Source organism: Eleginops maclovinus, chromosome 7 (genome assembly GCF_036324505.1).
Source record: "Eleginops maclovinus isolate JMC-PN-2008 ecotype Puerto Natales chromosome 7, JC_Emac_rtc_rv5, whole genome shotgun sequence".
NCBI lineage: Eukaryota > Metazoa > Chordata > Actinopteri > Perciformes > Eleginopidae > Eleginops > Eleginops maclovinus.
This window is the reverse complement of record NC_086355.1, coordinates 8,532,430-8,546,085: the sequence shown is the minus strand read 5'-3', so window position 1 is coordinate 8,546,085 and position 13,656 is coordinate 8,532,430. Positions and strand designations below refer to the sequence as shown.

Sequence of the window (13,656 nt, the reverse complement as noted above, 5' to 3'; positions counted from 1 at the left end):
GCTGATTGTGCATGGAGTTTGGAGGGTTAACAAAGGGGAAAAAGTAAGGAAAACATTCAGCTCCTTTCAGTGTAGTAACAATGAGTGAGTAAGCTTTGCTCACAACCAAAAAACACCTGTAATTCCTGATTTAAAAAAAAGGGACATGTTTTAAGAACATACCGACAGTCAAAATCTGAAAATGGGTTCAAAATGTGGATTAGTGAGGTATTCAATAGTAGAAAAAAACAAATACATGTTGGGTGTATCTCGCAGCCCTGTTGGTTAGTAAGTGCACTGTGGTGATGCATTCTGATGTTGTCCTGCAATAAAAGGAACTAAATTGCAGGGCTGTTTACTCTGAGGGGGGCACTAGGCAGAGAAGTTAACAGGTCTCAGAGGTAGACAAAATAAGGTGAATGTGAATAGTAGTCGTGTTGCTTTTCTCGTGGGTGTTCATGCATAATAAACACTAATAATACAGAATTTGTAAGTTAAATAAACACTACGTACTTGCCGGCAGAATAATCTTCCAGTACATATCGCAGACATGTAAAATAGATTTGAATCATGAGCTTACCTGAGGTTTTGAGGCGCTTCTCCAAAGAGGCTACAGATTTCTCTGATTTGCTTCAGGGCAGGGATCACCCATTTGTCATTGGTTCGTAGCTCCTCTATGAAACGATCTATCCACTGAATTTTCTGTGTATCTCTGTCCTGTGAGTGGAAATCAAATGTCCTTAGTATTCTGAGCTTAATCTGTCATTTTCCATGCCATTTCCCTGTTCACTAACACGTACCTGTGAGCAACTGTAATCTAATATTTTGATGTGAGCACTAAGAGCCTGGTCCATGATGTCTACAGGCACATCATCGCTGTGTGCCAGGTTCCACAGCAGGTTGAGGACCTTGTGGGCCATCACCCCATCCTTATCATCCTCGGCCAAACGCCGGATTAGTTCCAGCAACTTTTCACGCTGCTTCTTGCTGGCATTGGTCCAGCTCGCCTACACAGGAGGAACAACCAAATACAGGTTATTTAAAGACACATTATACAGGAAACAAACCATCCTTTGTAATCCAAGACTTAGTGACTGATTACTACAACTCGTACTCACCTTGAAGCAGTCAAAAAGGTGATCGAGCTGCTCAGGTGAGAAGTCCCATGCCAGCTTGGCCAGGAGGTCATGGACGTTCTTCACAATGGCCTCATGCTTACCAGCCTGCAGATATACAACAACCCGACTGTTGGGTTAACAAAAACAGTTCCAACGGCCACCACGAGACGTCTCAGCGGTGGCAGGGAGATGCTGCAGTTGCAATGGGAACCAACAGATCCTGTACTTTCGGTTTCCAAGTGTTGTTTGGGAGGAACTTCAGTTGTGGTTAAGTTACAGGAATGCAGTATGACCATGTACTTTGATTGGATGTCCTTTTGGAAGGCAAATGTAATATTGAACTACTCCATGTGTAAAGTGGTCATAACCCTGCTGTAAGTATGGAGAACACATTTATTGTGATGCGCTTTGATGGAGGTTTCATCTGATCCTGATAAAAGCCTGTGCTAAAAAGAGTTGCTCTCACAATTAAAATTGTTCTTTATACTAGAAGTGGAATGTAGACCTCTTCATTTCCTCTCTTTATGCACCTTGCTGTGTCGTGTTCACACCATGATGACTCAGCCTGTACTGGTATGGTCATTAGAACAAATGGTAGTGGTATTAGCTCAATGCCTGGTAGCGGGAGAAGGAGGAAAAACAGGAGGCTAGAAACTGGGCAAGAAAACTTGACTGAGGTTTGTTGCTCAACACTATAAAAACTAAAAAGTGATAATGATGGAAAAGCACAACTCACAATATGATAAACATCTGTCCTGCAAACCATAATGAACTAAATAGCTCCAAGCTATTTTCATTTGCGAAACTTAAACTCTACAACAATATACAGTTTGTCTGTACAGTGAAGCACAGAACTACAGAACCACGCAAAAGTCACGAAGAACAGGGCATTTGTTGAAGGCTGTATTAATATTTACCCTTATTGATGCAACTTGCATACACAGACCCTCAATATAAAAACAAACAGCATACTCAGACTATATTGAAAGGACCATGATGTTGACATGTAGTGAAAGTGTGTTGTGTGGTTGTACGACCACAAAGGCACTTATAAAAGCAAGTGAATCTATTTTTAACCATTAAATTAATATCAACAATACTGTGAGTTGCCGTGTACCTGCGCCGCCCAGATGTTGTCCAGATCCTGCATTGTAAGAGCTTTTTCTTTGATAACGAAGCGAAGGATCTTCTCCAGTTTCTCCACGTACTGCGGCTGGTGCAAACTGTCCCTCAGCACGATGGACAGGATGTGGTTCTGCTGGATCCACTCCTGACGCAGGACATGAACACACAGAGAGGAGAAGTGGATTTTAGATGAAAGATAAATAATTGATGCACTCGGTACAAAAATGTGAAGAGCCGTGCTTACCGCCATGCGCTCTGCAGTCAGCCACTCTTCCTCCTCGGGGTTGTGTCGGTGAGTGTAGTAGGACACACTGGAGATCACCTTGTTGACTTCATTTAGTGCATTCATTTTGCCATTAAAAGAAGAAATTTGCAATAACCTGTGGAGGAAAAAAAACGAGATTTTATATGAGATTAAATGTGCGTGATGCTCTTAAATTTCACCAAAAAGCAGGAGGACATTTGGTACTCACCTAAGAATCATTTTTAATCTAAAAATCTCTAAATTCTTCACGGTCTCCTCCTGCCCTGGTACACGAGAAGCCAGATTCTTCAGAGACTTGATTATCATGGACAGTGCGTCGTTTTTGGCTTCATTCTTCGCCTCTTTCTTCAGCTCCTCATCTGTGAGATTCTCTAGAAACTGGGGAACCATCTCGATGACTGGAAGGAAGTACTTCTTTACCGTGTGCAATGTGAGGAACTCGTAACACTGGCCAAAAGGCCTGTAATGCAGAAACCACAAAATCAGCTCACACAAACTGGCAAGAACATCAACAGTACACCGATAGCACGTACAATGTTTGGGAAAGCCCAGCGGCATGTTGTAGAATATTGCTTTCGCTAAACAACGGCCTTACTTGATAAGTGCAGCGATGATCTGGACGTTCAGTGCTTGGCCGCTCATGAAGCGATCGTGCAACATTTGAAACCCGTTTAACGTGCCAAATTTGTTTATTAAGTCCACCAACCAGCCCTGTGGACAAAAGACAAGAGAGGGAATACACATTAAAGAGGTGACTAAATAAGTTGCTCTGTTTTATAAGAGAGTGTTAAAGATCTTGACTGTTTTCCCCTACAACAAAAATCACAATCACAAGAATGACTTTTCTTTTCATTCTTTGTGCATTGTTATCACCTTGAGTCTAAATAACAAAGAGATTCAAGGCAAGCAAGTATTGAGATGAGTAATGTACCATCGGTTTAGCCAATAAATAACTTAAAGATAAGACAACTAAAAGAGTAGCAAAATCTTTCTTAATAGTTCAAGTGGAGCCCTTAGTAGTACTGGGCCCCCAGCCAACAGACATTGCTGCTCACACTGACCCCGTGCCCACACTGTATTCATCACTTCTCACTGTTAAATTCCTATTCTCTGGTGTAGCCACCTTCTCTTTTATATTATCTAATTTGAGCATTAAGGCTGCTTTCACAACTGTAGCTCAGAAGTAGTAAACATGAAGTTATACAGACTGAAGCGGGACATACGCTAGAGGAAAGGTGTGAAAGCACCCTTAGTGTCTTACAGATTGTGATCGTCATCAGGCAGGAGGATAAAAATAGCCCGTTTACTGCACCATACATTTAATTGTATACACCCCTTAATGGATGGGATCACAGAATGTCAGACAAAATGTTGTTTTCAGAAAGGTTAAACCCGGCCAGAAAGCCTAATAAAACTTGTCAAACATTACATTAAAAAAGGCACAGTGTTCATGTTTAGTCAACGGTTGCAGCGGTGACTCACCTTAGGAGAGCGTGGGTCAGGTGGTCGGGCGAAGAGCTCGTCGTCGGCCAGCTGTGCTCCGGCGGGGACGGTCTCCGAGGGCCGTGTGCCGTTGTAGATGTGGAACTTGCAGTGAGGGTTGGTGGCCATGGCCAGCAGCTCCAGTAGAGGGAACCAGTCCTGAGAGAGCTTGGCCACACACAGCTCCACCAAACGGTGTGTGTTATTGATGATACACCTCTGTGAGGAAAAGTCACAGTGCTATTAGACGACAAAAGACTTTATATGACCACATTATATTAATACACTCTAGCTGGAAATATGAGAAATACTATATTATTCATGGCTTCTGCCCCGTTGCCATGCACTCAATAGATATAGCAACTACCAATATTAGACTTCATGTCATATGTCTATGTTTTACTCATGCATTAGTGGAATCCTTTAAGGGTGACAGGAGACACACACTTTGGCTCCTGTCAATGTGTGTCTGACTCACTGGTTTATCATGAGAAGCAGCCCTGAGATCAATCTTCGGTTTTAATACAAAACAACAGCCAGCCTCAGCTATAAACAAAAAACCTCATTGATCACCGCCAGCGCTGCTTCTTTCCCTCAGCTCGTTGAGAAACAAACAGAAAACTCAATTTACGGGCAAGACCCAGGTCTGAACAATACATGCATCTAATGGAAAGGGCAAACATTTCAAAGAGTAAATGAAGTCGAGGTGGCCGTGCAGAGTCATAATAATATACACTTTTTCTCAACTTTTAATAAAACCTTTGATACCACACATTTAATCTACTACTGAGTACTGGTAGCTACTGCAGCGGTCTGCTCTGTATGAAGTGAAAGAGGGGATGAATTCCAATTTAATCTCTACAATCAAACTCTTTTTCCATAACAAAGAGCAGTTGTGTTTTTGTTCAGTTCGTTATTTGTATTGTGGATTTATTACTATTTACTTTTAAAGATTACATGTGAGGCTGGATTGTTAAAATGGATTCTTTGTCTTACCAAAATATAAAGCAACAAATAAACACTCACATGAATCTCAAACTTCCAGCCACTGACAGCCTCATCGGTCAGGATCTTCGTGAAGGAGATGGTCAGACCATCTCGGAAAAACCTCTGACACGCCTCACACTTTACATCCAGTCCTGCAAGGAAACACATCCATTTGTTGAACGTCTATTCTCTACACATACATTAAATATATGATGGTTTATAGTCTGTCTCAACAGACACAAGAGAACATGCTGTTTATTCCTACCTTTTTTACTCAGGTCAATAGCAGCTTCCAAGAGGACTTCTAACTCTCCTTTTGGCAAAACTGGAACGACCCAACGAGGCCTGAGAGAAAATAAACAGGAATCAACAAAGACATTCAAAGTCACTTAACAAATAAATGAGAAGAGGCAGGCTCTCGGGACATTGTATTGATCTTGATATAAACATGTTTAACTCAAACTGTGGCCATTGTAAGCATCTACTGATAATGATCACAACATTGATACAAACTGGTAAGAATTCAGCGGTGATTAAATACATTACACTGTCATTTTGGGATGATTTAATAAATGATCAATCACTAATATCGCTGTAGAGCAATAGTCCACATTCTGGCTGATAGGATGTGACTGAGGACGCAGCCTGTGGGTAAACACCTGTTGATCATATCATCCAGCTTGGCTAGGTCAGTGTGAGGGAAGGCGGGCTCCTCCTCTTCCAGCTGAGGGGGTCCGTCCCCCTGGCCCTGCTCATCTGGTGGGCTCACTGGAGAGTTCTCATTAGATGAGTTAGGAGATGATGTCTGGAAAAAACAATAGAATCAAAGTCATTAGAGATGAACCCATTCGCTACGAATGGGTTCCCGCAGCGTCACAGGTCTGATATTTGCCTTGAGACCTGAAAGAGTTCCATGTCATGGCGCTTTTTATTGTTATTCATGAGAAACGATGACTATATGTCTACGCTGATGATCGAGGGCGAGGTCACATTAGCTGAAATGCTAATGAAACACCAGAAAAGATGCCAGAAACCATGAAGACAAGAGGGTGGAAGGAGTGTGGAGCAGTATTACTACTGCCATTTCTTCAATACCCTTATTATGAAATTACATGACATTTATATGGGTGTGTATTTATGCATTCACTTTTTTTTAGATGTATTTATTCTCTTTTTTTTAGGTTAATATTCAAAATGTCATATATATGTTTTTTCACAATTTTATTTATGTTTATTTGTATGTATTTAAGTCGATGTATCATGTTTATGTTCATCTGTATGCTTCTGTGCTTTTCCAAAAAGAATTGTTACAGCATCTGACAGATTGCAACTCTACTGTGAATTGGATCATTATTATTATTTTTCAATAAAACAAATATATACCAAACACAACCGAAATCTAAATAGTTGGATAGACAGCTTTGTCACTTTAATAGTTTCCTTCTTTTTATCCTGTGAGGTTTTATTTGCTGGTGCTGCTTCAATTTGTTTTTTAGTTGTTATTGTATATAGTACGACTGACGGGAAAACAGGGTGAGAAGTGGGTGAGGACCGGTTCCTGGCTTGATGACATGGTAACATGCCATGTGTATAAGACCACATGCAGCCTTGAGGAGATTTGTTTTGCTGTGTTTGTATAAACATATGGATGATGACAAATGTCTCATCATTTGAGAGATTTGTGGAAACGCTGAAAATGATACTTGAAGACACAGCAGCTTTACCTGCTGGCTCACTGCCACGCTCATATCATCAATTGAAACTGCAGGCTGCCATTTATCATTGATGTGCTCATCTGGTCACTGGCTAACCAGCCTCTGCAATCTGAAGTGTTTTAATGGAGCTCAATGGGGCATTTTTGATAATTGGTATCTCCGGACAATCAAACAAACAAAACGGGGCAGAAATGGGCCTGACGTTATCCAACAACAACAATGCCTGACTGAGCCCTAAACTCGATGCACCAGTCTGATTCTTTAATTATAGAAAATAATGATTATGTTGTTATTAATGGATGTTTTTGGATTCAAAATCTGTTGCAACACAACAAAACACATGTTTCTGTTTTCAGTGGGATGGACTTTTTGACCTCCCAGTAAAAAGTGAAAGTTAACTACCTGTTCCCATAGGGCCATATACCAATGGAAGCCAAGGCCCACTTCTTGTATGGGGGGGGGGTTCTATTGTTCAGGTCACTAAGTGCATATGCATGTTGGCATAAAGAAGCAGGTGTTTCTCCTGAAAGGTCTCTAAACAAAGCCATTAAAGTCATTGTACTCGTAGTATACGGCAGACACAGCAAATGCTCTTTTCATCCTCATCTACCCAGAGGACACAGAAACTGAGGGCTGACATGGATCTGTTACAAGTATAAATGTGTTAGCATGTGGGTGTATCTGTTACGGTGCTGCCGAACAGAAATTTTTGGAAAGAAGATTGTTTGAGAAACAGAAACAACAACGTGCATCCATGAATGTGAATTCCAGCACCGGATGTGACAATTGCTGTCTTTATTTCTTTTCTAATCTAAAGACTGTGTATGAACATCAGCGGTGGTGTGAGCAGCTGTGTGTGTGAGAGTAAAACCGGGATACACACAGTGGAGGGAGACACAAAACTGAGAAATATGAATTGTGGGGGTGTGTGGTGAAGGCTCCTTCTGCTTGGCTGACCTACATAGGCAGCTTGCCTCTCACGTCTCACCACAGCTCATCTCAAACCAACACAGGCCTGCACCAGCACACTCACACAGACACACACATCCTTTATCCATCACTCAGGAGGCTCTGTTCATTGATGCCTCTCCTTCACTCTTTTTCTCCCTCTTTTCCGCTCCCTCCTCCCCTCCCTTTTCGTCCCCTTGGGCATCTGTGTGTGGTTTAGGTATGAGCGATATATCTGTTAAAAATAAATGGTGCTGCGGTGTCTGGACTTACAAAAAAGGGAGACAACTCACTTTGTCCCTTCTCAGAGTAAATATACATGTGTCTGCCGTCAAAAGATTATGATGCGCAATCATTTGAAACCAAGCTGTACCCCGCCAAAAGGAGAAAGGAAACAAGTGTTCTAGGATACTTACAAAAATGTGTGGAAGGTTATGTTGAGCATTAGCTGGAAATGTGTTGCTCACCTGGTTCTGTGGCAGTGGGGGTTGGCTCTGAGCATCAGGTGCCTGGCCCTGGCCCTGACTGTCATTGCCCCCCACCGGAGAGCCACGCGTGGTGGCCGTCATGCTCGCCACCGGGCAGATCTTGGCAATCTTGGCCTCTTACGGAGCGCTGGCCAGGAGGGAAATCACAGCCACCTCAGCTGTAGAGCAGAGGGAAGAGAGCCCGAACGCACGAGAGAGGGACACAAGCACCTGGAGGTCTGGATGTGCCGCTGAGACCATTGCATAACCTGGAACGGGAAGAGGTGCACAGGTCAGAACTACCTGCATGTTGGTTAAGTTACCTGTAATACAAAAAAATAATCATTATCTTGTTCTGCAAAATTGACCAGCAGCATCATCCACTTATTCTGAACTGGACTGTGCTCTGCTTGGTAGTTAAACACTTTATTCTAAAATTCCCCCACCAAAAGTTCTGGGTTTCAGTTACCATCCAGATGTGTTATGAATCAAGAGGTTTCGGCCAGGCTTTAAATGGCTGACACGGATAACTGCTTTGAATTACATTGAGAATATCCAGCATTAACCATTAATGATTAGTGGCTGACCCATTGCTTCTTATGTTGACAGTTTGAGACAAAGAAGCTTCAAACCAAGAGCCTAAGCTGCATTAGTGGTGCTACTACCAGCCCATATAGCCTTACAATAATACTTTTGATGATAAGTAGCATGATAAATAATGCCAAACCGCCAAAAACAGCCCAAAGGTAATCCTATCCTACAAATGCCTTCTTTTATTTTCACTTTCAATTTCTGTGCATCATGCTATCACAGTTCCTAACAGTTGCTGTGAAAAAGTACCTATTGCTACTCGTACAGCATGCCTGAATCCATTAAAAGTCCCACCAGTTTACAGCCCCGTCTCGAACGTGTGCATGGGCAGACATGAACATTAGCCCCAGGTCTTGCAATAGGGCAACCATGATGGATTGTGAAGTGAAAGCAATTTTATTTTTAGTTGTTGAAATAGCACTGACTTAATCTTTAGTGATTGGTCGTCATTATGATTTTTGTTTAGTAGGAACAGGATCTTATTTTTGGACATTATTTTTATCAATTATAATAACATTGTGCTCAACATTGCCTAGATGTGGGAACATGGTGACATTGATAAATGGCACAGTCCAATGGGACAAGAGCCCGGAGCAATCGAACTGTAAAAAAAAACAGCGCTTCGGCCTGATTACTAAACCCATATGTCTTGAGGGAAAGTCTTTTGATGTGAGAAATATCCAGGTTAAGCTGTGGTGTTGATCTGTCAACAGAAAGTTTGGGTAATACCTTTGCTTTTATATCTATTTTAAAATGTGTATATCTATTCTGGAGTTTTCTTTAAGACTTGCTTGATCAGGACTCCCCATGAACTGGTTAAGGAACATTTCAAATAACTACTACTGCCACAGTTCGATTAATGGGAGGACATTTGTGTCATGTCATTCCTCTTGATTGGTATGAATGTAAAAAGGATGATATTGTCAAAGGGTGAAGAAATAATAAAAAGAAAAAGCTTTCTCCACATTGTGTCTGCCCCAGACCTCAACAATCAACTCTACTGAGTGCAGTGTTAAGGAATAGGAACCATGGTCAAAACAAGGAAAAAGAATACCCAGCTTGTATGACTACCTTCAAATACAAATTGATTATGCGAACATGCATACAATTAAGAGAATAGTTAGATGTTTTAAATAAGCCTCGAGTATAGAGAGATATACTTTGTTTGAATAATTGACAATGATGACGTTTGACACACATACATTAGCACAGAGCACTTCATATCAGCTGCAAATCAGCACATCAGTCACCACACCTTTAAGCCTTCCTGTCATTAAAATGAACACTTTGGCTATATGCAGATCGAGAATCAATGTTGTTTCAAATGTATAGTACAATTCGAAGTAGAATATGATTATATCAGTTTTCTAACTGCCAATAAAGTCAGAACCCTCCTCCAGCAATTCCTGTGATCAAGACCAATATGGTGCAGAGCATCATAAAGAAAAAGGAACATGACTTATTGGCTTTTAGACAATATAGGACATTTTCAATACATCCTCTATGCTGTTTAAAAAGCAGTGAAGTCAATACTCATACTATGTATAAGGTTAAAAAGGTTGCACTTTTATAAGTTCTAAACACAATTTCAGGAGTCATTACGTACTCAATTTCCCTCACAATTAAAAAGCCCACGGTTAAAGAATATTCTACACTAAAACATCAAGTTATCAGGTTCGACAAATGGCTTGAAATTACAATGGAAGTCACGATTGTTTGAATAAAATAATAACATTCAAAAGTCACAGTCTGTCTTGAAACAGGTGCTTTACGAGCTAACATATGTATACTAAGCCAGCGGACTTTTAGTGAACATAAATCTACTTTGCAATTGGCCATTATTGTTTTTACAAGACACGAATGGCTACGTTTGTTTGTCTATTATTATTGTATGCCCTATTTAAGGGTAGTGAAACTAGCTTATTTCCTATTTTACAGGTGGCCAGTGGCATCTGCATCAGCAATTTGGGTTGCAGCTGTCATTAGGAACAGTACATCACATTACTGCAATTACTATAAGCACAATCTGGCGAGTGTGTTTGGTTTCCTGAAACATGTCATATAATAAATTGAAAGCTACTATCAGTAAAACCACTCAGAAGCCAACGATCTACTAATGGGGGGGATTGGGTTAGGGCGTTCTGTTTTATCAACAGTGTCAAACAAAGTGACACACACACGATAACAACCAGCCACCATTAAAATAAGCGCTAAGCTAGGTATAACTGCGGCCTTTCGCACTGAACCGGCTTCGAAACGTTAACGTTAGGGTTATAAAAAACATATTTTATGGACGGAGAAATCGATCATGTAACAGGATGCGTGTTACCTTGGAATATCATCAATATTAAGCAGCCCAGGTACTTATAAAGTACACGGGGACATTACGTAACTATTAATACAAACTAGCGCCTACAACAACCGTTAACAGCTGGTGGTTTAGTTAGTTAACGCCTGCTGCTAGCTAGCTGCGGCACTAACGTTAGGTTAGCCTGCAAGGCGATCCGCCCAGACAGCAGAGCATTGACGGCCTTGTCGTCCAAAGCCCGCTGAGACACGCAGGCCTCACTATTCGACCGGGCCTGACATTAAACTTTCACAGCAAACCTTTGCTACATAATGGACGATCTTAAGCACATAGATCGTTTGGTGAATAACCTTAATCGGTATCGATCTACAGTCACTTTCCCCGGCGTTATTGTTGACCAACCATGTTCCATGTTACGCCATTTACAATGAGCATCGGTTGTGTTAGCATGCTAACGAGCAGCAGTCTAGATAAACAGTTCTAGCGTTAGCTAGCCGTTAGCTTACGTTCGGGTAAATACCCGAAGGTGCATTTGGCTAACGTTCCTATTTTGACAAGCGGCTTGCTGATATGACTCAACAACTAGCTAAATAGTGTTGCCCTTTATAAAATGAACCCCCCGAGATTATCTTTAACATCACTTCATAGCAATTTTATCGTTCAACACAAGTAAAGTTAGCTGGTTGTCTTAAAAAAGGTAAAATATGTTAGTGACAGGGGAGTCGTCTATTTCCTGAAATGTTGAGTCTTCTGACCCGTATAGTCTAACGCCAAGTTATAACTTGGCTAAAACAAACTGAAAATTAAATATTGGAAGCCAAAAGGATACAAAATGTTAACATCAGTATGTTTTTGATAAATCTGCTATTAATGAAACATATCAATTGTGTGATTGGAGGATAATTAAATATGATCTATTTGTAAACATTAGGCGTTAGAAGGAAATGTTCCTCAATCTGTAGACAGTGACCGTTTGCGGGTAACGTTAGCTAGCGCTAGCTTGGCTTCAGTGAATCCAGCGGAGTGAGCTAATCAGACTACACGTACTGTCGAGACCATGAATTGCAGTTTAATCGTGTTGACATTGTCAACGATTCAATAAGGAATAGTTAACAAAGGTTAAACCAGCAGCATCTGAATAACACAAGCAGCTAAAATGCAGTAATGTTACCTTGCATCCACCACCAGCTGACGCTAATACTAGCCAGCTAACAATCACCAGCCAGCGCACCGAGCCAGTTAGCTAACAACTCACCAGGAATTTGATATGACTTCCCCCTCTATTCACGGGCTACGTCCAGCCTTGAACGATGGTGTCGTCGTTTATTACATAAACGTGGCCTATATGAGTGACAGTTTCGCAGGACCAAAAACCTGTTACTAGAAAGATCTAATTCCTACGTTCTTTCCTCTGCTTCTGGGTGTTTTTCCTGCGTCACCGGCGCGGTAACAGCCCCCTAACTCTATCTAGTCCGATTTCTGGGGCTTGTCACTTCGGTCCCAGCAGTCACTCACAACTTGAATCCGTTCAACATGGCGGAAGCGCAGTCGTACACAAATGCCGTTCAGTAAAAAAACAGGCCAGACGACTGTGTGAACTCCAACAGTCAGCTTTGTCTATGAGCTACTTTGCACCACAACGGAGTGCAGCGCAGCAAACACAACACCCGCTGAATGGAAAGGGCATAAAACCTCTCTCAATTCTGATGTGTGACTCCGACTCCAGTGTGGATGTGCAATCCGTATTTTCATTAAAACCAGGAGAGAAAAAACGGAGCAAACTGACGCACTTGACTATATCGCCTCCTATCGCACGGGGTGGTCATACTTACTTGAACAGGTCGAAAATAACAAAACGCAAGCAAAATCGAACGTACACACAAACACACATTTCAGCAGAGGTACTCGGATAATCTACTTTAGTAAAAGTACCAATACTACTAAGTAATATAAAAGTCCTGCATTCAAAAAAATCACTTCAATTTTGGACTTCGTAAAGGTGGGATTTATTTATTTATTACATTTGCTCAAAAAAAGGACTAAAAAGTACAACATTTGTCCACAAAATGTTGTGACGTAAAAGCATAAAGTATAAATGGGAAAATACTCAAATAAAGTAAAATTACCCCAATTTCTTACTTAAGTACAGTAGTTGAGTGAATCAATCTACTTAGGTACATTACACCACTGCATTTCAGTATTTATTAGAGAGGATGTGATTGATAGAAAAGTCAGCTCCAAATGGGTTGTTCTTACATGTTGGACAGATGGCCTCAAAAGAAGCATGACCCATTCACTCTTGAGGTCAGTTGATTTTATTCTATTGTACATTGCCAAACTCCTCTCAGTTTTGGGAGGCAATGGGGGTCTTGGGCCATGGGATGGTAGTGATTGAAATGATGTTTATGGCGAGTGGTCACATGGTTAATTAAGCCTGTCATGTTTGTATTCATTAATCCTGTAGTCCCACACATCCTTAAACAAGAAACCAAATTATTGTTTAATGCACGATAAAGAATCAAAACATTCAATCAGAAGTAAGACATATTTTAAAAAGGTGTTATTCACAGGGCATTTTTACAGATTGTGTTACAACATTTAGGGTTAAAAAAAAGACTAGATACTTTCTTGTAGCTTCAGTAAACAAGCAACTGGCACGTATAGGGCTCAT

The 13,656-nt window shown here is 41.1% G+C and overlaps 1 protein-coding gene across 5 annotated transcripts in view; it reads right to left on the bottom strand.

Moving 5' to 3' along the window:
• usp9 (ubiquitin specific peptidase 9) overlaps window positions 1–12,672 on the bottom strand; it is a 34,385-nt gene extending 21,713 nt beyond the window's left edge. For 4 of the 5 annotated variants that reach the window (XM_063887658.1, XM_063887659.1, XM_063887660.1 and 1 more), the window contains exons 1-13: window positions 12,241–12,671; window positions 8,087–8,355; window positions 5,616–5,761; window positions 5,222–5,301; window positions 4,996–5,108; window positions 3,970–4,188; window positions 3,083–3,198; window positions 2,696–2,947; window positions 2,467–2,602; window positions 2,215–2,367; window positions 1,098–1,202; window positions 780–986; window positions 560–696 (exon numbers count right to left, since the gene is read on the bottom strand). In XM_063887658.1, the coding sequence (XP_063743728.1) occupies window positions 560–696; window positions 780–986; window positions 1,098–1,202; window positions 2,215–2,367; window positions 2,467–2,602; window positions 2,696–2,947; window positions 3,083–3,198; window positions 3,970–4,188; window positions 4,996–5,108; window positions 5,222–5,301; window positions 5,616–5,761; window positions 8,087–8,188 (1,766 nt within the window). In that variant the 5' untranslated portion in view covers window positions 8,189–8,355; window positions 12,241–12,671. Of the gene's footprint in view, window positions 1–559; window positions 697–779; window positions 987–1,097; window positions 1,203–2,214; window positions 2,368–2,466; window positions 2,603–2,695; window positions 2,948–3,082; window positions 3,199–3,969; window positions 4,189–4,995; window positions 5,109–5,221; window positions 5,302–5,615; window positions 5,762–8,086; window positions 8,356–12,240 lie in introns of all 5 variants that reach the window. The other variant, XM_063887657.1, reaches the window with a different exon arrangement.
• Window positions 12,673–13,656: the final 984 nt, after the last annotated feature.